General features: G+C 37.3%; 3 protein-coding genes across 5 annotated transcripts in view; all 3 read right to left on the bottom strand.

Annotated features, from left to right (window-relative positions):
• tbcd (tubulin folding cofactor D) overlaps nucleotides 1-6,638 on the bottom strand; it is a 46,602-nt gene extending 39,964 nt beyond the window's left edge. Inside the window, exons 1-11 of the mRNA XM_039686720.2 lie at nucleotides 6,137-6,638; nucleotides 5,444-5,494; nucleotides 5,255-5,352; nucleotides 5,067-5,168; nucleotides 2,964-3,110; nucleotides 2,824-2,879; nucleotides 1,591-1,723; nucleotides 739-784; nucleotides 501-633; nucleotides 261-403; nucleotides 106-166 (exon numbers count right to left, since the gene is read on the bottom strand). Coding sequence (XP_039542654.2) covers nucleotides 106-166; nucleotides 261-403; nucleotides 501-633; nucleotides 739-784; nucleotides 1,591-1,723; nucleotides 2,824-2,879; nucleotides 2,964-3,110; nucleotides 5,067-5,168; nucleotides 5,255-5,352; nucleotides 5,444-5,494; nucleotides 6,137-6,299 — 1,133 coding nt within the window. The 5' untranslated portion in view covers nucleotides 6,300-6,638. The remainder of the gene's footprint in view (nucleotides 1-105; nucleotides 167-260; nucleotides 404-500; nucleotides 634-738; nucleotides 785-1,590; nucleotides 1,724-2,823; nucleotides 2,880-2,963; nucleotides 3,111-5,066; nucleotides 5,169-5,254; nucleotides 5,353-5,443; nucleotides 5,495-6,136) is intronic.
• Nucleotides 6,639-8,365: 1,727 nt separating this feature from the next.
• On the bottom strand, nucleotides 8,366-12,125 carry fn3krp (fructosamine 3 kinase related protein). Of its 3 annotated transcripts, none has more exons than XM_089128285.1 (6): nucleotides 11,830-12,125; nucleotides 11,011-11,162; nucleotides 10,798-10,889; nucleotides 10,630-10,712; nucleotides 10,412-10,489; nucleotides 8,366-8,925 (listed from the first exon to the last, which is right to left on the bottom strand). In XM_089128285.1, exons 1-6 carry the CDS (start codon nucleotides 11,968-11,970, stop codon nucleotides 8,587-8,589), a joined length of 885 nt encoding a protein of 294 aa, XP_088984411.1. In that variant the 5' UTR covers nucleotides 11,971-12,125; the 3' UTR covers nucleotides 8,366-8,586. The 3 variants fall into 3 exon arrangements, with proteins under 3 accessions (XP_088984411.1, XP_039542104.2, XP_039542103.2); XM_039686170.2 differs by having other exon boundaries at nucleotides 8,366-8,900; nucleotides 10,412-10,534; nucleotides 11,830-12,124; XM_039686169.2 differs by having other exon boundaries at nucleotides 10,412-10,534; nucleotides 11,830-12,118.
• A 307-nt stretch (nucleotides 12,126-12,432) lies between these two features.
• LOC120489036 (adhesion G protein-coupled receptor L1) overlaps nucleotides 12,433-24,042 on the bottom strand; it is a 56,386-nt gene continuing 44,776 nt past the window's right edge. Inside the window, exons 3-10 of the mRNA XM_089128283.1 lie at nucleotides 22,377-22,584; nucleotides 21,756-22,020; nucleotides 21,250-21,577; nucleotides 19,747-20,699; nucleotides 15,789-15,948; nucleotides 13,424-13,515; nucleotides 13,249-13,331; nucleotides 12,433-13,153 (exon numbers count right to left, since the gene is read on the bottom strand). Of these exons, the coding sequence (XP_088984409.1) occupies nucleotides 20,530-20,699; nucleotides 21,250-21,577; nucleotides 21,756-22,020; nucleotides 22,377-22,584 (971 nt within the window). The 3' untranslated portion in view covers nucleotides 12,433-13,153; nucleotides 13,249-13,331; nucleotides 13,424-13,515; nucleotides 15,789-15,948; nucleotides 19,747-20,529. The remainder of the gene's footprint in view (nucleotides 13,154-13,248; nucleotides 13,332-13,423; nucleotides 13,516-15,788; nucleotides 15,949-19,746; nucleotides 20,700-21,249; nucleotides 21,578-21,755; nucleotides 22,021-22,376; nucleotides 22,585-24,042) is intronic.

Here is a 24,042-nt window from a genome sequence, read left to right as displayed (position 1 = left end):
AATCATTTTAGTACTAGAGATTACAACAGAGAAATGTGGCGCTAAAATATGGCACTGTCAGACAAAATCAAACAAAGTGTATTTAATAAACTTGACTGTTCTCACCCCTTTGCAGAAGACCATCGCACTATTGTTTCTTTGTCTTTCAGTCCCACCAACAGTTGTTCTGCAACAATGAATAAGAAAATGATCAGCAACAAGATAGCATTTAAATATTTAGCAAACAAAACAAACAAATGGAAATATGCCTGAATACTTACCAATGACAGTCTCTACCTCCTGAGGTATGTCATAGTCTTCCTCCTGACTGACAGACTCTAGATCAGGTTTTGTATCCTCAACACTTCCAATGACAGAAGACAGGGCCAGGTTGACTGCGAGTGATCGACTTCCTCTCTGGTATCTGGAGGCAGTCATACAAAATGCTTACAAACAAGGCTGACACTTTTGAGCATTCCTTGTTTCAATTTTATGTTTTTGTTTTGTCAGTCCTCCATTACCTCCATTTGGCCAAACGTGGTTTTAGACAGGTCAAGCAAAGTCTCTGGACAACTTTTACTCCCAGCTTACGCAACGTGGCTTGGTTACTTTCAGCTATTCTCTTCTGGTTAAGGCACTGAAGGACTGTGGGGGCTGTGAACGAAGGGTCAGGTAAAGATTAGCAAAAATGTATCTTTGTTTGTATGTTTTGGCTTTATAGAGACCAAAGAAAGACCTAGAAAACATATACACACACACCATACTGCAGGAAGTCATCACGTTTCCCATGCTTGAAGAGCTGGGCCTGGTGAGAAATCATTACTTGATTAGGATGGATGCAGTTTTTGCAAAAGTCCTGCTGTACACATTGGTATTGGTATGGTAAATACCGAACTACTCATTCAAACTCTTTGAGCAGTACTTTACCTGTATATCATTAGACTGATGTGGAGTCAAATTTATTAAAATTACCTAAACCAATTTGCAACAAGTCTTGAAAAATGCTGCAAACAGTTAGGCTTAATGCCAGCAGCAGTACCTTGTAATTATCAAGGGTGCACCGCACATGCTCCAGCTCCCTGCCTTGTAGCACTTACAGCATATGCAAATCATTGATGGCAGTTTTAGTACCTCAGGCATTCCCAACACACAGAGCCAGTTTTGAGCACCTCAGGCGATAGAGACATGCTTATGTGTTAATAGAGGAATAGTAGACTGGTAGGATTAGAGTTAGAAAAGGTTGACATGTAGTTGCAAAGTTACTTATATTTAGTAGAATGTCTGTTGGGGAGCATCACAATAAAGAGGAGATAGTTAAAGATAAAATAGAATTAATAATGCACAAGTGTGTATGTGTGTACAGACCAACTATAAATCCAACCGTGCATTTTATGTCTACCCACCCACATTTAAACATACGATTGTCTAATTTATTATTAATTAATTGAATGAAAGATGCATATTTTATTGCTTGAAATCTCAGTTTTATGTGAATCAGCTTGGATTGTTTTTGCCAAGCATTTGCATGTTTCGACATCTTGAAAAGAAAGGGTGGAAGTGGTGTATGTTAACAGGCCTACATGTGAGATAAACAATGGATTGGAGGCTCACCAGGGACTGCAAAGCTCCATCAAGGGCCACAGTTCCCTCCATGGTCATTTCACTGGTCTGAGATATGGTGGTCAGACACCAGTCCAGAAAATCACCCAAACGCTTCTGCTTCACATCTGGACGGGTCACAAACCTGTGCAGACAATACAAATCTTTCAAGCAAAGAGATCATCTACAAGTGTTTAAACAGTGCCCTCTACTGCTCAGCGAGTAAAGCTGGCAATATTTTGCATTAAACACCCACTTTTGGAAATCATTTTTAAAACCACTTATTTTATTACACTTTTTTTAATTATCATTTAAACCAAACTAAAAAAATAAAATAAAACATTTAATAAAGCATATTATCCACACTTCTTTTGACTAAATGAATGATGGAGAATGATATTTACAAGAATATATATTTACAAGAATGATATTTAATCATTTTCATTTATACGCACCAATACATTATTAGACGAAAGTACTAAACAGCAACATATACATGTTTATATAGTGTGCTAAAACATTTTAATACATGGAGATTTATAAGTTATGGCGCAAATGAATTACTCAATCAGTGTTTGGTCAACTATTAAATCAGCCTAAACTGTCTCATACAGAGAGGCATGGTGAATTTTGTATAGTAAAAAAAAAAAAGTAAACAAATAACGGCCAATTAAAAACAAACTCATTAAAATGTTAGCAATACTTACATCTAAATATTTACAGGGCTGGTCAGAATTATTTGACCCCTTGGTAAATATGATCAAAGATGGCAGTAAAAAATAAATCAGCATTCCGCATTGTTTATGCTTTTGATATTTTATTTTTTTATTTTATTTTTATGGCTGAACTGAAGAGAAGCAGCGCCAACATGGATCTGGGAATCTGCAGGATCTGGAGAGATTCTGTATGGAGCAATGGTCACTGAACTCTTGTCAGGTGTTCTGCAAACTCATCAGGCATTACAGGAGAAAACTCAGAACCGTTATCTTGGAAAAAGGTAGCAAAATGTATTTAATAAAAGGGGGCACATAATTGTTAACAACTCATTTTGGAGAAAAACATTAATTTCATAATGTGATTTTCCCCCCACTTTCAATTATTTTACTTCAATGAAAGGTTCGATTTTACAGCCATCTTTGGTCATATTTACCAAGGGGGCAAATAATTCTGCCCAGCACTGTAAGCCCAGATCTACCCAGATAATAAACACACATATAGAGGAATAACCAATAACATGCAACTTACTTTGATACAAGGACTGATGCAGCATCTCGAGATTTGTCACTGACTCTGAGAAAGGACTGCAAATATATACATATATATATTTATTAGTACAATTATTAATACAGATGTTGACTATGGTGGTCAGTGATTGTGGGTGTTACCTTGGCAACAGCCAGAATACGATCCATTATGGTCTCTCTGTTCAGCCCGGGGTCATCGGACATGTGGCCGTCCAGACGGGACAAGTCAAAGGGAATGAGACATGTCATGGAGAGCCAGAGGAGGAGTATGTAGCGTGTTTCCCAAGTCTAATATACAGAAACATACAGTCAGTAACTAGATGTGCAACTTTTGTGCTTGTGGAAGGATAAATTGCTTTGGGAAGAATAAACAAAAAACACATGAATGGCATTTTTCCAGACATGACAAATGTTGACCTGCTCAAAAGACGTACGACAATACATAGTTTTAAATTTATTTAATGTAATATCCGTGAGACTTTCTCTAGTATTAAAAAGATGTCTCTCACTTATCCTAGATAAATATGTGAAAATATGTAGGAGCTCTTTTATTGATTATCTTGTGTGCCATTTTTAGTTTAAAATGTGCTACTCTGGCATTGCACTAAACATGATGCAAGTAGTTTTACATTTTTGTTTATCCATAAAACTAACATATCTAGCAAGAAATTTTGTTCGAGCATTAACCTTACTAAAAGTAGGCTATCACACTAACAAGGCAGGTTCACATAAAATCATTATGACATTATTTTTCATTATCTAACGAGCATCTGGTTTGGCGATGCAAAAAACGGACTGTTGTGCTTATTGTTTTTTTTTCTGTAAAAAAAAAAAAAAACGACGAAAACATGTTACTTGTTCAATTAATAAACAGTTTGTTTGATGACAAATTACTAAAGATGAAATTGGAGACCTTTGGCCCCCCTTTCTGTCATTGTGAGTGTGCATTTTTTTTATTTTATTTTTTATTTTCGAACGATAATCAACTTCTTCTCCTCGATTTTCGAATGGCATTTTTTGCAGAAATTCACATCCCTAGTTTAAAACAAACTCAAGTCCCACAGAAAAATCTTTTTGACTACGATAAACTCCAAACAATTTAAATCGCAGGTATTAACAAGTCCGAAACAATAACTCATGTTCAACATTAATATCTAACACCTTAAAATGAATGTCCGATCTAATAAAAATACAAACACCCCCTCCTTGTCTGTCGCGACCTTTCCTAATTATGATATTTTCAACACCTATCTTATTATCACAATTATCACAATCTAACCATGTTTCTGTTAAAAAAATAAAAAAAAATCCCCACTTTACAATTCTTAAGTAACCACCTAAATTTATCAATCTTTGGTGCACAAAATGTAAACCTTTCATATTTAAATGGTCTTCAAACATATTGTCCGAACCACCTGATGCTGAGAAAGCTTCTCCAATCGATGAACATGTAGTGTAATTACTCAAATTTGTGTATGTAGTGTTTACATTGATTCACAGCTCCAAATAATGTCTTGTAAAATCCTAAAGATCATTGATAATCTATGAAGTACATTTATATATATATATAAAAAATTAAATAAGCAGGCATGTATAGGCATGTGCTAAATGCAGTTTAGAATGCGAGGATGCCAAGGAATAATTCTGTATGTAAAAATAAATAAAATGTCAAATATGTAAAATGTGTAAATGTCAAATAATTATTACAATAAATTAGACTCCTTTGTGTAACAAGCCATTTAAAAAGAATACACATTAATTATTCACAATATGGAAAGAGGAAATAAAACAATTTGTTATGATTATGACTAAAACATGCATGCCATTATTGGGCTTAATCAAGTCCTCTTTTATTGTTGGAGTTCCGCGTCTCCCACATATTTGTGTTTTAGCAAGACTTTATATACATATTTGTGTGTTGCAAGTTGGTGAATGAAGATACTTGCCAGGTTACGTGTCACTACTGCTTTATTAATTTATTTATTCAGCGTAAAACCCGGACACTTCCACACAAACGTGGCTTCTTGTTAACGACTGTCCTACTACAGGATTTAATACAGAGCAACGGCTCACTACCAGTTACAAAAGACACTTTAACAGTCTGTCGCAGGCAATTCTAGTTGCATTTTCATCAATTAATTTATTTAACTATACTCTGGCCTGCCATCTAGTGGCAAAACATTTTTTTGGCCCGATGCCAAACTTACTTGCCAACCCCAGCTATAAACTGTGGGACCAGCTCACCTCAGTGTCTTTTTGGTCCTGTCTGCATAAAAGGTCCAGAACTGGCTGAACGTCCGACACCTCGTGGGGGAACAGCTGCATGAAAATCTTGTAGCCTCTGACCTACGAAAGCACCACAAATTCAGTCACAAATCTCCCTTTTATAGAGAGATGATCAATCCAACTTAGAGAGCCGTGCACCATCTTACCTTTGAGATGATATAGAGGAATTTGAAACAGAGATGGACCAGAAGAGGTGGTGACTTCTCATTACGGATCATCTCTAACAGCATACTCAGCATCCATTCTGAACAACGACAATATGCAGCGTTACAAACAGCGTTCAAACACAGAACACAAATCATCATGTTCAACACATCCATGATACTTCCTCTTACCCAGGTGTGGGTCCAGAAGATGCGGCTGCTCCTGGTAGCGATCCATCATAACTGCAACAGCAACCCAAAGCATGACTTGACATTTTTGCTATATCTTTTATGTTATACTTCATCTTTGCATTACAATACACAATAGCATAGATAGACAAACAGACAGACAGACAGACAGACAAAGACAGTTTAAAGAGATAGACAGACACAGACAGGTAAACAGGCAGGTGATTGACAGACAGACAGACAGACAGACAGACAGACAGACAGATAGATAGGACAGACAACATTTAAAGTGGATCAAAAAAAAGTTAATCAAAGTTGTCCTTAGACAAGAATGGTATTGTTAAAAAAAAAATCATATAGCCTATAGTGTGTACAGAATTAATTTTCTGATCATATTTTTTTTTCAGGCACGTCATCCACTTCAAATGTTGACTACGACAGACAGACAGACAGACAGACAGATAGATAGATAGATAGATAGATAGATAGATAGATAGATAGATAGATAGATAGATAGATAGATAGATAGACAGACAAAAAAACAGGCAGATAGACAGATAGTTAACGTTACCACAATAAAAGAGAGAGAGAGAGAGAGAGAGAGAGAGAGAGAGAGAGAGAGAGAGAGAGAGAGAGAGAGAGAGAGAAAGAGAAAGAGAGAGAGAGAGACATCATGTACATGAAAATCATTCTTACCCACAAATTTCTCGATGGTGGTCTCTCTACCAACCGTGTCATGGTGGATGTCCGGCAGGCTGCTGATGAGAGCTCGAGCCTCTGCTCCCTCACTGAACTCGGACAGCACACACGCCTGAGCCGTCACCTCCGGCTCCTCTCCATTACACACTCCCTCCATCATCTATCAGTGCTGTCTCTGACTGACCAAACTAGAGATTCGCTAAAGGTTTGTTAAGAGTTTCTCAGACTAGAGTAACGTTACCTGACTGATCCAAGATGAAGTCGCAACCGCTCCTCACAATGACGCACTCAAGTCTCTTCAAACTCCAGCGCATCACTTCTCAGTTTCTCTAATACGCGACAAAACCGGCATTAAAAGCAACTGCTTTTGTATTCTTCAAAAGACTTCCAAATCGTCTAACATATGACACAATTAAAAAAGACAGTAAAGGCGTGTAAATGCACCCCGCGTATTATTATGATGCTCGCGCTGGCTGCATGCTAACGGGAAGTCGCGAGGATCAAAATAAATCAAAAACGCGTTTGTTTGGGTTTTTTTTACTTCAAGTTTAAAGTCTTTTCAACCTGAAGGGAATGTTGCAACGAAACGCGTTATTAAAATTTAGATAGGAAAAAAAAATCGCACCTTTTAATTTTTTTCGTATATTTTTTTAAACTTAATATTTCCTTTCATATTTCCCCCCCGCCAAAATATCAGTCCATAAGAAAACAACTAATGGGCTAACTCAGCTTGATAGCCAGCAGTCATAAAATAAATAAATAAATAAATAAAAACACTTAATTATTAAGTTTCATCATCCGCCCAATTTTCATTTTTCAACATCACAATCATTTTTTGTTATTCAAATCTATGGTTGTTATTATTATGTTCTCTCTTTGAACAGAGTGGCAATATTTAAAGCTAATAAACTATGGTCATATTTGTGCATAGTTTCGAAACTACATGGCATTCAAAAACACAACACAAAGTTATTTGTAAGGTTTTATTTGAAAGTCCATTGTATACATCCATTTAGTATCCTATTACTCCTGCAAGCAGTACAGCAAGATCACTAGCAGTTTAAATAAACCTTATTCAGATGTGTTAAGGTATCAGTAGGTTAATTGTAATAATGTAGTGCAGTGAAATGTTGTTATAGAATGCTACTTCATGTGCACGTTACATCAATGAGTCTTCTAAAATAGTCTCTCTTCAAAAGCATATTTGGGCAATTCTACATAATTGGTGAAAACTGCTGTCCTACAACCCAAAAAAAAAAAAAAAAAAACCCAAAAAACATTATCTAAAATCTCTTTTTGATTTATTTTAAAAAGTGAAGCTAACTTGAAGTTAAGTTAGTTTAAAAAATATATATATTTTATTTTTAAATCATGAAACTTTATGTAAAAAAAAATGTGGCCCGGATTTTCATGTCAAAAAAAACAGTGTGTGTTTAAGTCCTTTGGCTGAGACTGATTTTAACCACCCCTACGTTTTTGATCAGGAAATATTCCCGTGCCCCTTTCTCATAGCCTCTATTTCAGGTACCATCATTCAGAGGGAAATGTGTTCAAAAGTCTGACAATCTGTGTGTAACTTTAAGGGATGTCACTACCAAACACCCTTTTTTCTGCAATTAAGCAAACTTTTTTGGGTGTTATTTCATAAAAGTATCTAAAATTGTCACTACCGAAACAGTCACTACCGAAACATGTGGTGAAGTTTCGGTTGTGACTTCTTTTTTGGAGTGTTATTCGACAAAGATCAGCCGGCACGACTGAAACATGCATGTTTTGTCTAAAATAAAGCATTTTGAATTATCAACTACAGTAAGATGTTATTACAGTGCTTCCTTCAATATATATTCAAGCTAATGAATCCTTAACTTTGAAATCAGTATGATTAACTTAATGCCTTTTACAAATAAAGATTGGATTCAAAATACAACAAATCTTATAAAATACAACAAAAAAATTACACTTCAAATATTGTTAAAATTAAATAAATAATCCAAAAATTTAGAAGGTAGATCTAAACAAAATATGAATAGGTTATTTATTATTGTGTTCCGGTAGTGACAAATTTGGGAAGAGGAAAAATATTCCAAAACTTAAAAAAAAAAAAAAAAACAATATAAGAATTTTGTACACAATTACTAGAAATGTGTACTTTGGATATTATACAATTTGCATACATAGAAATTGCATACAAGTCAAGTTAAAGTGCAATTTGCAAAAAGGGAATAATGCATTTTAAACAATTTATTTTTGACCATTGGATGGAAAACTCATGTAAATAAAAAAAAAAATAATAATTTTATATTTATATAATATTTTTCAATCTGTTTTTCATCTTGTCAATGCATTTCCATCAGACAGGTAATGTTCGATTCAATGTGTATGACTAACTTCGAATTAGTTTATCATCCACCTTCATAAATGAAGACTTGAGAAGGATTCTTAAGCTTCTACTTCGTTAGATCCTTCATGATCCGTAGAGAAGAGCCCCTGTAACCCCCACCAAAATGATTCCAGTGGTTCAGATAGTGGAACAGCTGGTATAGTTGCTGTCTCTTTGCAAACCCAGCGGTCTTGGGGATCTTCTCATGGTAAGCATTGTAAAACGAGCTCCCAAAACCAGAAAATATGCCGGCAATAGCCAGCTCGTACTCCGAATGGCCATAAAACGATGCTGGGTCAAAGATGACGGGACCATCAGAGCATTCGGCCACATTTCCTCCCCAGAGGTCTCCATGCAGCAGCGCTGGAACCACCTCAACATCTGTGAACAGCTGAGGGATCTTCAGCTAAACAAAGAAAAGTACATATGCAGCACTGTATGGAGATTTACTGATTTACTTAAATAAATTATAGGGAGAGTTCACCCACAAATGAAAATCCTGTCATTATTTGTGCACCCTCATGCTGATACTAACATGTGTGCAATTCTTTCTACTATAAAACAACAAAGAAGACAATTAGAAGAATGTTGGGAACCAAACAGTTTTGGCTTCCATTGACTTCCATTGTGTTTTTGTCCATACAATTAAAGTCAATGGAAACCGAAACTCTATGGTTACTGTTCTTTCAAATGTTTTCTTTTATGTTCCACAGAAGAAAGACAGTCCCACATGTTTGGATCAGCATGAGGGGGAGTAAATGGTGAAACAATTGTCATTTGTGGCTGAACTATCCATTTACACTTTTGAGGTCTTTGGTCTCAATAAAAAAATTTGAAACAAATATATTTATAAATAAAAGATGCTTTATAATCATTTTAGTTTACATTTTATTTTAAGGTGCCGTAGTTACATGATACTTGCTCAAATTAGTACTGGGGAATGTTAATTAACTACTGTACATGTACTAACAATAGAGTTACAGTTAGGGTTTGATAGTAATTATGCATAATTTAAATAAAGTTCTGTTTTTAAATATATTTGAGCAAAGGTTGGATAAACATTATAGATACATATCAAATTACTAAATGAAGTTGTGTACTTCTACACTTCATTTTACTACTGTACCATTAAATTACATCATATATCAAAAATAAAAAGGACAATATACAATTTAAAATGATAATGATGATTTGGGATTCAATCAGTAATTTATTTTATTTGAAAAGTGGTCATTTTATACCAGAATGAAGTCAGATTATAGGAGTGGAAGGGTTGAAAAGTAATTTAAGGGGCACAGAAAGTTATAACATCTCAAGGAAAGATTATGAAGACAAAGATATATATATATATATTTTTTTTTTGCTTGTTTTTTGGAATAACATGCACTAATGAGTTAGCATAGGACCAAAGTAGTTCATATTTTGATTTTTATATCATTATTATAATGTTTAGTCTATTATATAACATTAATGTATACACTATTTTAATGTTTAAATTAAAAATAGTTTTACCCATGTTTATTAAAAAAACTGGAGACAATGGGTCTCATTCACTAAACGTGTGTGCGCACAATTTTATGCGTGAAATCTGTGTAGGAACATTTTAATGATCAAATCATGATACATCAACTTAAATTCTAAAATACTGAAACCATTAAACTACTGAAACCACTTGTACAAAAAATGACATAGTCTTGGTGGCCTTATAAACATGTTAAGATTAAATCTTCAACATAGATATAGATATAGAGATAAAGATAGATATTATATAGGCCTATTTTTGTGAGAAGTTCAAATGTATGTTTACGAATAGTGTACACAATTATTAGTAAATGAGACCCAATATCTTTTTGATATTTTGCTGGAATAAAAATCTGAGCTGTTTGGTTTACTTGGAGTTTGGACCACAATTCCCTGGCCTCCCTGTCTCCATACGACTGCTCCACCAAGCCGAGCTGGTGCTGCAACCTCTGCTGGGAGTAAAAAGACACCCAATCATCCTGCCAGTCATTTACCTGAAAACCGAAAGGAGAGATTACAAACTTTGTTTCAATATAAATCACTCCATTTGTTATTATGATCAGACAGCATACAGAGCGGAGATGCTGACCTGAGGGATATAACCACAGCATGTGTTCACGTGAAACCCAAACCTGTTGGCTGTTTCAACCTCAGACTGTCCTGGTCCTTTCCCTTTATTAAATACAGAAATTATGATAAATAATAACCGCACTAAAAAAAAATCTCCATAAATGCAAAATAAAAAATAAAACATTACCAACAGTCTGCTGCTCCTTGTTTTGTTTCTCTATCTGTCTCTTGTTGTAAAGATGCAGGTCAGCTAGTTGTTCCCCCAGTTTTGATGAGTATCTACAGCACGTAAACATTAAATATTTTAAAAGGACCACTATCCAACAATGCCCACAATGTTAATGTGACATTGACCCAATTCTCAGTCCTATTACATGATCCTAAATGTTCACATGATTACTTATTTAAGCTCCTCATATCCACATGTTCCATTACGAGGAGAGCTCCACTTCTCTCCAGGTCCAAGACCTTCACAGGCCTGGGCACTTTCACTGCGTTCGTGGACAGGATCGCTTCCAAGCTTGCCATCTCTCCATCAAACATTCGTCTAGCCTAAAGAAAGAGAGACAGATTAGAAATAGTTCATTAATTAGTTGATGATTTACTTTCAAATAGTTACTGATAGTATAATGCTGAATAAATCAATAATTTGTGTACTTCCAAATAGTTATAAAGCTAAAACTTTACAATACGTTTTCATACGAACTATGAACAATACATTATAACAGCATTTATTAACCTTTGTTTAATGTTAGCTTATATATTTTCATTGTTCATGTTAGTTCACAGTCCAATAACTAATGTTGACAGATAGATAACTGAAAATACCATTGACTAGGGTTTGGTTGAGAAGGGTATGTATGGAGGGTTATGCATAGGCTATGTATATGGACACTGTTAAAGTGTTACCGATTAAAATACTAAAGACAATTAGAAAATTTTTAAATGTATTTACTCAAAACAATTTTGTTTATCCAACATTTTCATATTTATTTTGGTATCATGAGACTTTTTTTTTTTTAGATATGTCAGAAGTTACTTTCAGTTAAAACAGTTAAAACTAGACTGAAGTTGTCTGTACAAGCATTAACGTAAACTTTACTATAGCAAATCACATTATTATTCCAAATTTGATGACACATATAAAGTAGCATTGCAAGATAATGATGCAAATCCAAAGCCGCGTACGTCGAGCTGAAGTGCATGTGTGCGCGCGCACCTCGGTCTTGTGGTTGATCTTGACGAAGACTCTGCCAGTGTCGGTGTCAAAGCTCTGGCCTTCACTGATGCATCCTCCTCCTGAATGACCAGTGCTCTTCAAAACAGATGTGGCCAGCTCTCTCTTCAACAACGCCTCCATCTCACGGCACAAAGCTCATACAACCATAAAATAAATACAAAACAATGCGTTTCAGCAAAACTGGTTATTGACAGAAAATGTCTAATATATGAGACGGGTTTTGCTTTTGATCTACTTACAAGTGCTGAGTAAATATCTCTGGATCATTACATGCGCTCATTGGCTTGAGCAGGATTACTCACTGTTGAGATGTCAAAATAAAAGTCACGGGTCCGTGTCCTAGGTCGGATGCTCCCCTGTTTTCTTTTCAATTGCATGTTACTTTATGTGCACATGTTAAAGCAAGGAGTCTTCTAAAATAGTAACTCTTCAAAAGCATATTTGGGCCATTCTACATAATTGGTGAAAACTGCTGTCCCAAAAAAAAAAAAAAAAAAAAACATGATCTAAAATATCGTATTGATTTAAGTCAATGTGAAGTGAAGTTAATAATAATAATAATAATTATATATTTTATTTTTAAATCATGAAACTTTATGTAAAAAAAAAAAAATGTGTCCCGGATTTTCATGTCACTACCGAAACAGTGTGTGTTTTAGTCCATTGGCTGAGACTGACTTTAACCACACCCTGATCAGGAAATATTCCCGTCCCTCTTTTTCATAGCCTCTATTTCATTGTAGGTACCATCATTCAGAAGGAAATGAGTTCAAAAGTCAGACAATCTGTGTGTAACTTTAAGGGATGTCACTACCAAACACCTTTTTTTCTGCAATTAAGCAATTTTTTTGGCTGTTATTTCATAAAAGTATCTAAAATTGTCACTACCGAAACATGTGGTGAAGTTTCGGTTGTGACTTCTTTTTTGGAATGTTATTCGACAAAGTTCAACCGGCACGACTTAAACATGCATGTTCTGTCTAAAATAAAGCATATTGAATTATCAACTCAGATGTTATTACAGTGCTTCCTTCAATATATTCAAGCTAATGAATTCTTAACTTTGAAATCACTATGATTAACTTAATGCCTTTAACAAAAAAAGATTGGATTCAAAATACAAAAAATCTTATGAATTACACTTGATAAGAAGATGGAGGATTGCTGCTGGGGGAGCTGCTAGGAGTTTGGACCAAAATTCCCTGGCCTCTCTGTCTCCATACGACTGCTCCACCAAGCCGAGCTGGTGCTGCAACCTCTGCTGGGAGAAAAAGGACACCCAATCATCCTGCCAGTCGTTTACCTGAAAACCAAAAGGAGAGATTACAAAGTATGTTTGAATATAAATCACTCCATTTGTTATTATGATCAGACAGCATACAGAGCGGAGATGCTGACCTGAGGGAAATAACCACAGCATGTGTTCACGTGAAACCCAAACCTGTTGGCTGTTTCAACCTCAGACTGTCCTGGTCCTTTCCCTTTTTTAAATACAGAAATTATGATAAATAATAACCGCACTAAAAAAAAATCTCCATAAATGCAAAATAAAAATAAAATAAAAAAACATTACCAACAGTCTGCTGCTCCTTGTTTTGTTTCTCTATCTGTCTCTTGTTGTAAAGATGCAGGTCAGCTAGTTGTTCCCCCGGTTTTGATGAGTATCTTATACAGCACATAAATATTAAATATTTTAAAAGGAGCACTATACAACAATGCCCACAATGTTAATGTGACATTGACCCAATTCTCAGTCTATTACATGATCCTAAATGTTCACATGATTACTTATTTAAGCTCCTCATATCCACATGTTCCATTACGAGCAGTGTTGGGAGTAACGCATTAGAAAAGTAATACATTACAGTAACATATTACTTTTTGCTGTAACGCAGTAGTGTAAGGCATTACTAATCAATTTTCAGTAATATTTTACTCGTTACATGTTCAGTGAGGCTTGTATTACAGTTGTATTACAGTGTATTGTCTGCTTTTACTTCTTAAAGGCAACAGACTATGTGAAAGTTTTAAAGCAGTCTTTTAGTGCCGGTTCAGAGCGGTCGCGTCTGTAACATTGTTTTTTCCTCATAAACGAACACGAAAACTAAAATAAAATGAATATTTTAAGTTCTATGGAGACTGGAGAGCCAACCCTTCCTCATCCGATTTGCGCAGTGTAATTAACAGAATTACAAAAAATATATTTTGCCTCCTATTTTTTTGTCAGGCATGAATGTGTGTCTTTTCCCTAATAATAAAAATAAAACATAGACTGATATTTGTCTAATGTCTGGAGTCCTTTAAGGAAATAGCCTATATACGTTTCAATACATTATGTATTTTCTGAGAATTTTTATTTCAAGTTTTGACTGCAAATGTCATGTCCATAATGCTGGACTTCCCCAATTTTAAATAATTTATCCTCAACTAGTTTTGTGGTGTAGGTCTACGTATTTTATAATGTTAACTTCAAATAATACTAATAGCCTAATTTAAAGATAAGGCAGCATTGGATCTGGACGGTAAGGAGAATAACGCTGGAGTTGGAAGAGGTGTGTCGCGATTCTGTAGGTTCGTGGATCTGAGTCGTGTGGCGAATCGCGATTTCGGTTTCATATTGCATATCGTTACAGCCCCAAAAGTTAAAGGAGAACTCCGGCGAACAATGAACCTTTGGTCTAATAAAACATCGGTACACAGTCAACCGTTCTCTGAGATTTGTTTTCATGATAATCGAATGTAAAGAGTTTTATCTCTAAAAACTGTTTAGCGTATAATGCTAGTAATGGGTGCATTGAGTAAGTAAAAAGAAATCGCTAGTTTATACCACTAACAAGGCTCAAAATAGCCCCACACTCACACAGTAACATAATGAGGCTCCACACATGCAAAACGAAGCATTGAGAACTTTGTAAGTGTACAGACCGTTTAATAAGAAGATACTTTATGAAGACAGTTCACTTCGTGTATACAGACAGGAGCCATCTTAAAAATAGTCTCGATAAGTCAAACCACGAACGTCGTGCTGAGTGATCTGAACTGTATGAAGTTCAGCGAACTTCTGACGGCGTTCGGGGATCGACTTATCGAGACTATTTTTTAAGATGGCTCCTGTCTGTATACACGAAGTGAACTGTCTTCATAAAGTATCTTCTTATTAAACGGTCTGTACACTTACAAAGTTCTCAATGCTTCGTTTTGCATGTGTGGAGCCTCATTATGTTACTGCGTTAGTGTGGGGCTATTTTGAGCCTTGTTAGTGGTATAAACTAGCGATTTCTTTTTACTTAGTCAATGCCCCCATTACTAGCATTATAACGCTAAACAGTTTTTAGAGATAAAACTCTTTACATTCGATTATCATGAAAACAAAACTCAGAGAACGATATAGGTACCGATGTTTTATTAGACCAAAGGTTCATTGTTCGCTGGAGTTCTCCTTTAAGTTCTACTTAGTTATTTTGGTGAAAGTAACTCAAAAGTAATACATGAGTAATGTAACGCATTACAATTCTGGGACAGTAATATTGTAAGGTAATGAATTACTTTTGGTCCCACTTTATATTAAGTGGCTTTAAGTACTATGTACTTACATCGAAAAATAAGTACAATGTACTTATTTTGTTCAGGTTGTATTGTAAAACAATTTTGTTGCTATTGAGGAGTGATATGGGTAGGGTTAGGGTTAGGTGTGGTTGTATAGGTCGGTTTAAGGGTGGGTTAAGGTGTAAGGGAAGGGTCAACTGTGTAATTACAAATGTAATTACATTTATTAATTACAGCTGTAATTACATGCAGGTATTTTCAAAATATAAGTACAATGTAAAAGCATGTATGTACACAATAAGTCCATTGTATCAAATTATTAATTTCAATGTAAGTACATAGTACTTAAAGCCACTTAATATAAAGTGGGACCCTGTTGGGTCAAGTAATACCTAATGTATTACAGTTTGGAAGTAACTTGCACAACAATGATTACGAGGAGAGCTCCACTTCTCTCCAGGTCCAAGACCTTCACAGGCCTGGGCACTTTCACTGCGTTCGTGACAGGATCGCTTCCAAGCTTGCCATCTCTCCATCAAACATCTGTCTAGCCTAAAGAAAGAGAGACAGATTAGAAATAGTTCATTGATTAGTTGATGATTTACTTTCAAATAGTTACTGATAGACAGTTTACATTATGTGTTGATACTTTAAAATGCAATCATATACTATTACATGATACTATAATGCTAAACAAATCAATAATTTGTGTACTTTCAAATAGCTCTAGCTGCTAGTTGTTTGCACAATTTACTGGCATGTCCATGTAACATACCTTATATTGACACTGTAAAATAAAGTGTTACCAATTAAAATACTAAAGAAGACAATTAGAAAATGTTGAATATATTTACTCAAAAACAGTTTTGTTTATTGGTATTATGAGACTTTTTTTTTAGATATGTCAGAAGTTAGTTTCAGTTAAAGGTGTCATATGGAATAATTGAGGTAAAAATATAAAAAAATGAGCTACACGCATCAAAAGAATGAGAAGAAATAAGTGCAATGATGTCATTAAAAAACTGACAAGTTAGTGCTGCCGAGATATAAACCCAAATTAGCATGCTAAATTACTAGCCCCGGCCCGGCAGGTGTCGTAATACCAGTTCCGGCCATGGGAGGCGGTATGCAGATGGGCAACGTTACCACCAGCCATTGGCAGCCAAACTGCAGTACTCGAGTGAGTCGCGCTCACGCCGGCTTGTATGTGTACTTGAACCTGACGTCAGTCGTGTGGAAATACAGCCCACTACTACATTTCAGTTCAGGGAAGAGTTCAAAAAATGATTGGTCGATATCACGCATGAGGAATACATTTTGGTAAGTTGTAGCATACTGTTTCAACAGAGTTCATGTTCTTTTTCCATTAGCTAGTAGAGACGTTCGGTTCACGTGCGCTAGGGATCTCTGGTGTAACATGTACAAGCGCCAAAACGGTATTTATTCTTTGAATTGCGTAATAAAATTGACAGAATCTGAGAGCTTAACTAACCTGCTTGCTAAGTGTTAATTGCGTGTGTCTCACGGTGAATTCGTTAAGAGTTGGCAGCTCTGAATGGCGCTAGCTTGATCAACATCAGCGAATGCTGTCTGTCAAATTAATTCAAACTAAAAATAAAAGTGTAATATGAACAAAACGAATACCATAAACTTCAAATAATTGCCCATGCTTTTATTTTCCCATATCGTCGAAATGCACCAGCTTGTTTTTGAGACAGGCGTCTATGAGATGGTCTTCATCATTTAGTGTTGAGATGTTGTTCATTGAGTCGCTGATCTCTAAAAATCTTCAAATGCTCCACGTGAAACTGCGGTCTTCCAACCTTTTACTATCATGTCAAATGATTTGAATAACATGCGCGATGGTAGGAGCGCAACTCATTTTCTGGAGGTATACTGCCCCCATCTGTTATGGAATATGGAGTAGGATTTGATTTATTATGTCAGATGGCACCTTTAAAACAGCTAAAACTAGACTTAAGTTGTCTGTACAAGCATTTACATAAACTTTACTATAGCAAATCACATTATTATTCCAAATTTGATGACAAAGACACATATAAAGTAGCATTGCAAGATAATGATGCAAATCCAAATGATTTTTATTTTTTATTTTTAACAAAGGAAGATAATTTTGAATAATCTTTTTTTTTTTGTTCATACAATTTCAAACAAAGTTTTTTGAAACACAATTTTAGGTCTACAAACAAGCTGGTGACTGGTGATCAAACAAATTGACATAAAACCTCATCAACTGAATTCATAATGCTTCAAAATATTCTTGTTACAAGAATAGGCTACAAGAATCTTGTATATGGCAGCAGCGTGTTGAACTGAATATGCCCTACGCTACACATGAAACTGGTAAAGCATCTTTCCATTGAATAATTGAGGGCGCCATCTCTTGGTGAAAGTGCACAATTGAGCAATTTGAATCCAGAGCTGAATTTGAACTGAGCCATCCAAAAAGGGTCACAAAATATAGTCACCTTTCCTCCCCTCTGGCCTTTCAATTCCCAGTTGCAAGCCCCGTGCTTCACTGCAGCAATCTCACTGTTCAAAGAATTCATCCCCTCACAAATGACTCATAAGCTGTGGTCACTCTTTTGTTGTTGCTAATCAGGCCTTTGCGATGTTGGGTCAACCTGGGTTTATTTTTTACTCTGGCTTTCTCTAACTGACTTGCGCAACACTGGAAACTGAACATCAGATGTTTCATCTCTGGTTTCATCTCACCAGGCCGTCTGAATTTTGGAGCGGATACACTCTGAAATATTTCACCTTATTAAAGCTACAATACCTAAGATTTAGATGCCGCTAGAGGGCGCTACATTCAAAACAACAACGGCTTTGCTTGATGACGACGTGGAGGAACGCGGAATGATGGGAACTGTTGTTTTCAAATCCACCGTGGATAAGTCAGTCAGACAGGAATCGAAAATTAGTTTTCATGGATGAGGTAAAGTTCGATTTCTATAAATGTTGCGTTTAATGACATGCTTGTTTTTCCTTAAACTGAAATAGCCGCAAGAGAAGTCAGGTTTAAAAGTAAATTAGTTATCACATATGTTACTGTACGAGTCACTGGACGAAGAGGGTTTGAAGGAGCAGGTCTCTTGCAAGGATTTGACGTGGCTGGTCCTCCTTTTTGGTAACTTTATAAAAAATAAAGAATCATGTACATTTGACACATCTTTTCATGTCGTGTTCAACCACAGCAGTTGAGGGGGTCGCACACCGGACGAGAAGCTCAGCGCCGCGTCGCGCCACATTGAAAACAAGCACATTTGTCGTCTTTGCAGGTGAAGCACAACTTGAAATAAAAGAGGAGCCTTTTTTGATATGTCTTAAACAATGAAGCTGCCTTGGTGTTACGAAGGTTGATAACTATTGAATTAAGATGCAGCATTAAAGACATTAATTCACATTTTAAGCATGATTTGATCCTGATTGTTATTAAGACAGTGATGTATGCATTAAAGTAGACTACTGCAGTGTCATTATCAAGGGAGGAACACAATTACATGTTTCCTGCTCCCTGTAGAGAGAGTAAGTAAGACTTCACACTGACAGACTCCCTATATAGAGAAATGGATTTGCTGCTGTGTTCTGCGGTGGGAGAGGGAAATGTACAAGTAGGAAGGAGGTGGCAGGAGAACTGTGTAAATGTATGAGGTCATTTGAGTTCAGAATGATGAAAAGCCAGGAACTCACCAAAAATTGTCCAAATGAGGTGCATAGACCAAAACCTCAAATAAGAGAAACACTTTAAAAATACCTGCACACTGACAATGAAAGGGAAACAACAAATGCAAAATAAAAACCACTGCTTCAATGAAAAAAGTAGCAAACGTTTCGATCACATGTGGCCTTTCTCAATGCCTCAATTTAGTTCAGAATAATGGTCTGATCTGGGGAATCAGGAGAAGCACTTAGATACTGCACTTTTCCACAGTTCCAGTCCACTGACGCCATTTTGAAGGTCGATCCACTTCATGACAACATTTAGAGTATTTATCCATTTCCATCTACCGTACCATCTATCTATGTACCGTACCACTCAGTGGAAATGAGCCATTACTCACCCAGTGATCCTTTAGGGCACGGTCTGTCTACGGTCTAAGAGGCTTTGTTATGTGATTAATACAAACAATGGCAAATAATGTATAAATGAAGTTTAATAAAAGCACACGATATATGTATACACACCAAATGAAAATAAAACTTAAAAAGGGAAACAATGGAAATACAAGGAAAATTACAGTTACTAACAAAGCTTTAAACCTTCAGAGACAACCACAGGATTATATCTTGAGTCTCAAAATTAAGTGAACACTTGCATTTTCAGACCTGTGTGTGATGGAAGCGTGTGGTCGTCCAGGAGGCGGGAGACGGATTTCTTTGTTCGCTCACGTGGGTGTGTTGCGCGGGAGTTCAAAGCGTCCTAGAGAGTTCTATCGTGCTGGATGTTTACCTTCTTGTGGGAAACGCACTGACGAACGTTAACTGGCTATTCGCAAAAGTAAACGTGAAGTAAAAGTACGAAAGACTGATAACTTTAAAAAGCTTCAGGAGATGCAGGAAGACGAGGAGAGGGTCCAAGGAGATTCCGGAAGGAGGAGGCGAAGCCAGGGGTCGAAGTAGGAGGTAAGAGGCGATAAGATGTAAGAGCTGAGAAACATTCTGTGGCGCAAGTTTTTCAAGGGTGTTTCAGGACTCAACCCAAAACTCGGACGGCCAATGACCGTTGTCCAAATCAAGGAGCGCGCGCCCACTTGATTAACATACCACGTTGTGAATTTTGCACCTCAAGACAAAAGGAAAAGTTATGTTGACTTTGAAGTGGGGGCATGCTGATAATCAGTATGCATTAGTGCGATCCAGACGAAGGGGTCTGGTTTGCTTCCAGCATTTTCCCCCCTTGAAAGTGTCACAGGATCAAACGAGGAGAGGGCTAGCTCTGATTGCAACACAGATTAACTTCATTGGTGATGTGTGGCGATGCCTCGCGATGATAGTAAAAGTCCAGTTTGAATAAAAACACGTGTCGTAGGAATGTGCTAAAAGCTTCTTTGTGGACCACGATCTGAGTGATCGCATGAAAATGAGTTAATGATTGTCCGATCAGAATCTCTACACTGGTACGGTGGCGGTGATAGGTCGCAGATCTGGCGCCTTGTTGATGGCCCCTATCGGGTGAGCGGTGGGGGGAAGAGGTCGTATGGTTGAGGGGATGGAGCTGGAAGTGACGGGTCTTGCTGCGGTGGTGGTGCTGCTGCTCATCTGGGTGGTGACAAGAGGACCTGAGAGCAAGAGAGAAACAGACGGGAATGCAAAAATAATTTAAACTGAGGCAACAAGAGAGTAAGAGGTCGAGAAGAAGAAGTTTCCGAACACCTACGGAGTCAGCGAGAATGTCGGCAGATGCTTGATGAAGATGAAAAAAGAAGACAAAATAAAAGAAAAGATATCCTAAACGTTTGATGTGTCTTGTAAAAGGATTACGAGAATATAAATAAAGCAGCAGGAGCGGTTCCTAGTCTTTAATGCATAACTATATGTTCACTTAGTCCCCCTGAGAACTGGATAGCGTGAAATACAGGAGGAGAAGAAGAGATGGAGTGAGAGAGACACAGACAGAGAATGTTCATGGCAAGAAGACGTGAATGAATAATTGATTAGAAATCTTTTTTTTCTGACCTGACAAAATGCTAATGACCACAGCTAATTAAACCATAAAGACAATGTATTGAAGACACAGAGGGGAACACTAACACAACGTTGACACTTAACAGATCAAACTGTCTGTTAGCTTCTGCCTCCCGCAGATCTTGCTATTTCTCTGTCACTTACCAGCAGTGGGATCCGGTGGCCCGAACTCTAGAGGATAGCGCACAACATTGTAGTTGTTCCAGACGTAAAGTTGATTGTCTCTTGGGTTGTAGTCCACAGAGGACACATACTGGTAGGGGTTGGGGAAAGGAATGTGGACGGACTCTTCCCGGCTTCGATTGGTGTTGTACGCGTACAGCACCAGATCTCCACCCGCTTCACTGTCATCATCCTGATAAACAGAGCGCACGGCATACAAAACACCACACGCCATGAAGGCATTGGAGGCCAGTTGCTTATCGAAGCTGGTTTCCCAGGTTCCCTCGAAGCGTAGGGTGTAAGGGTTAACCTGGAATACAGGGAAAAGGAAAGGATTCAGATTGTGTTCGTTGGATGCAACAAAATAATTTGATTAGTTCTTTGATTAGTTCACAGTTCTGGAAATTGGAAGATAGCTACAATGTAACTGAAATTCTGATCTCAGCTGAAATCCAATATCTTAAATTGGACTATTCAGTGACACTGACCTGACTGACCACCAATCGTCCATTTTTGGCCTCTGTAGCGTAGATGACCCATAGACCATTTTCATCCACTGCAAGGTCAATATCAGACTTGCCCCCCCAGCGGTATGGTGAGACGTCATGGTAGTTGGCATTATTGACTATGGCTTCTCCACTCTTGATACGTGTGCGCAAGTCGTATTTCACAATATTGCGTGTACGTTCCTTGTTGTAAAAAACAGCACCATCATACACGACAAAGCCTGTTCCATCCACACGATTTGGCAGCCTGTGGGAGAAGAGTGCGTTATTTGAGATGACTGGCCATCCATGAAAAACGCAAGGTTAAAAAAAACAAACATTATTTTGTTGGCTGTACCAGCCCGTTCTGACAATGCGTATACATCCGACACACATGACACCCTTTAGCGTCAATATGAGAAGCATATATATATGGGCCAGAAGATGCCTACTAGTGGTCTAACCCTAACCGAAGTGTGTTATATTGACGCTAAAGGGTGCCATGTGTGTTGGATGGATACGTATCGGCAAAAGTGTCACTATATGACGCCCTAGGATGAGAATGCGTTGGCTGTACACAGGGATGGTTATTGGTTGTAGACCCAAGCTGTTGTCCTCACTCACTTGTAGAAGGTTGTGGCTCGATTCTGCTTGAAGTCTTCCCATGAAGCATACTCGTACAGCATGTCAGTGCGGTACGGAGTCCAGGGCATGACGTAAAGACGGTCACCAGATTGCAGGGGATCCTTACACCATGCCCCCGACTGATGCTCCACCTTCTGCAGCAAACTTGCTGCCTGCACCCTTAATAGAGTCCCAGGACATACAAAGACTGGAGATGTGGAAGAGAGAGAGAGAGAGAGAGAGAGCGAGCAGAAGTGATAGAAAGAGACGGAGAGATGAAATAACAAGGAGGAGACAGCAAGAATTCACAGATTGATGGTGTGATAGGATTAAAAAGAGGAGAAATTTGATGGCAAGACAAATGGAGAAATGGAGGATAAAGGAAGAAGGGGAGTTGGCCATGAGGGACGATAATATGAAAGAGAATGAGGCAGCAAGAAAGAGGAAGAGAGAAATGGGAGAGAGGAAATGAGATAAATGACCATTCTTTTAATGAAAGAGTGTTAATGTTCATTAGTCAAGTATCTGCACACTGGACTAAAGGCTGGTGAGGGGAGATGACACAATCCTGGCTGCTTGTGCTCATATATTGCTGAGAATCATTTTTTAAACCCTGACCCACTTCATCTTCCCTGCTGGAAAATCACCAGCTTCTTCTGGTAACTGATTTTACATTGTTTCAAAATTGACCAATCATTTGTGGTCATTAACCGGTCTAAATTGAAACAGACTGTTTGTTAGCTGGACTTCTGACTGGTGTACCTGGTTTCAAGCTGCTAGACCATCTTTGTCAAGCTGGTCAGAGCTGGTAAACCACATTGGAATTGCAGCCAGTATGTTGGCCTGTTCTACCAGGAGAGAAACCAGGTTCTGATGCTAACAGATTTCAGATTGTTCAAGCTGGACCAAGTTGATAATTTATGGTCATTATTTGGTCTAGATTGTTTAGCGCAGTGGTTTCCAACCATAGTCCTGGATTATCCAGATCAGTACACGTTTCGGATATCACCTTTATCTAAAACCATTTCAGGTGTTGGAGTCACGACCAAAAACTGAGTTGAAAAAGGTGTTTTGGACTAAAGAGGAAATGACTAGAGTTGGAAAACATTGATTCAGCAGATGGACCTGGTTTAAACAATCGTGAACAAGGAAGTTAGACCTAGTACATCACTTAATCCAGCAACAAATCAGCCTGTCCATCTTTAACCGGAATGTGTCTGAATTTCCAGCAGGGTTTTCTTACATCAATCGCCCAATTGGTACCCGCAGTCTCACTTTAAATATATATGTGAACACATGGGCTGTTGGGTAATATTGCACTGGGAAGTCCACACCAGTCCAGGGAGGCTCTGCAAAAGCAAGCACTGAGGGTACCTAGCAGTCTTAAAGGGACCACACATTGTGACCCTTTTAAAACCTAAAATGACCAATGGAATACTCTATTATCCATAGAAAACTAATGTAAGCCACATTAAGTGTGCCTTTGAGACTGGGCCTCTATATAAAGTTGGTATTTGCTCTGACACCAAGGACTGCTGTAATGTCAAAATGTTTTGTGTGTGTATTTAATGTTGAATAAGGATGAATGTTTGGATGCCAGTCATGTACAAAAACAACTGCAGTGCTCAACTTTAATGTGCTAGGAGTACTTGATCAAGACACACAC

Source organism: Pimephales promelas, chromosome 3 (assembly GCF_988280905.1).
Source record: "Pimephales promelas chromosome 3, fPimPro1.hap1.1, whole genome shotgun sequence".
Taxonomy (NCBI): domain Eukaryota; kingdom Metazoa; phylum Chordata; class Actinopteri; order Cypriniformes; family Leuciscidae; genus Pimephales; species Pimephales promelas.
This window is presented reverse-complemented; position numbering and strand designations above follow the sequence as displayed.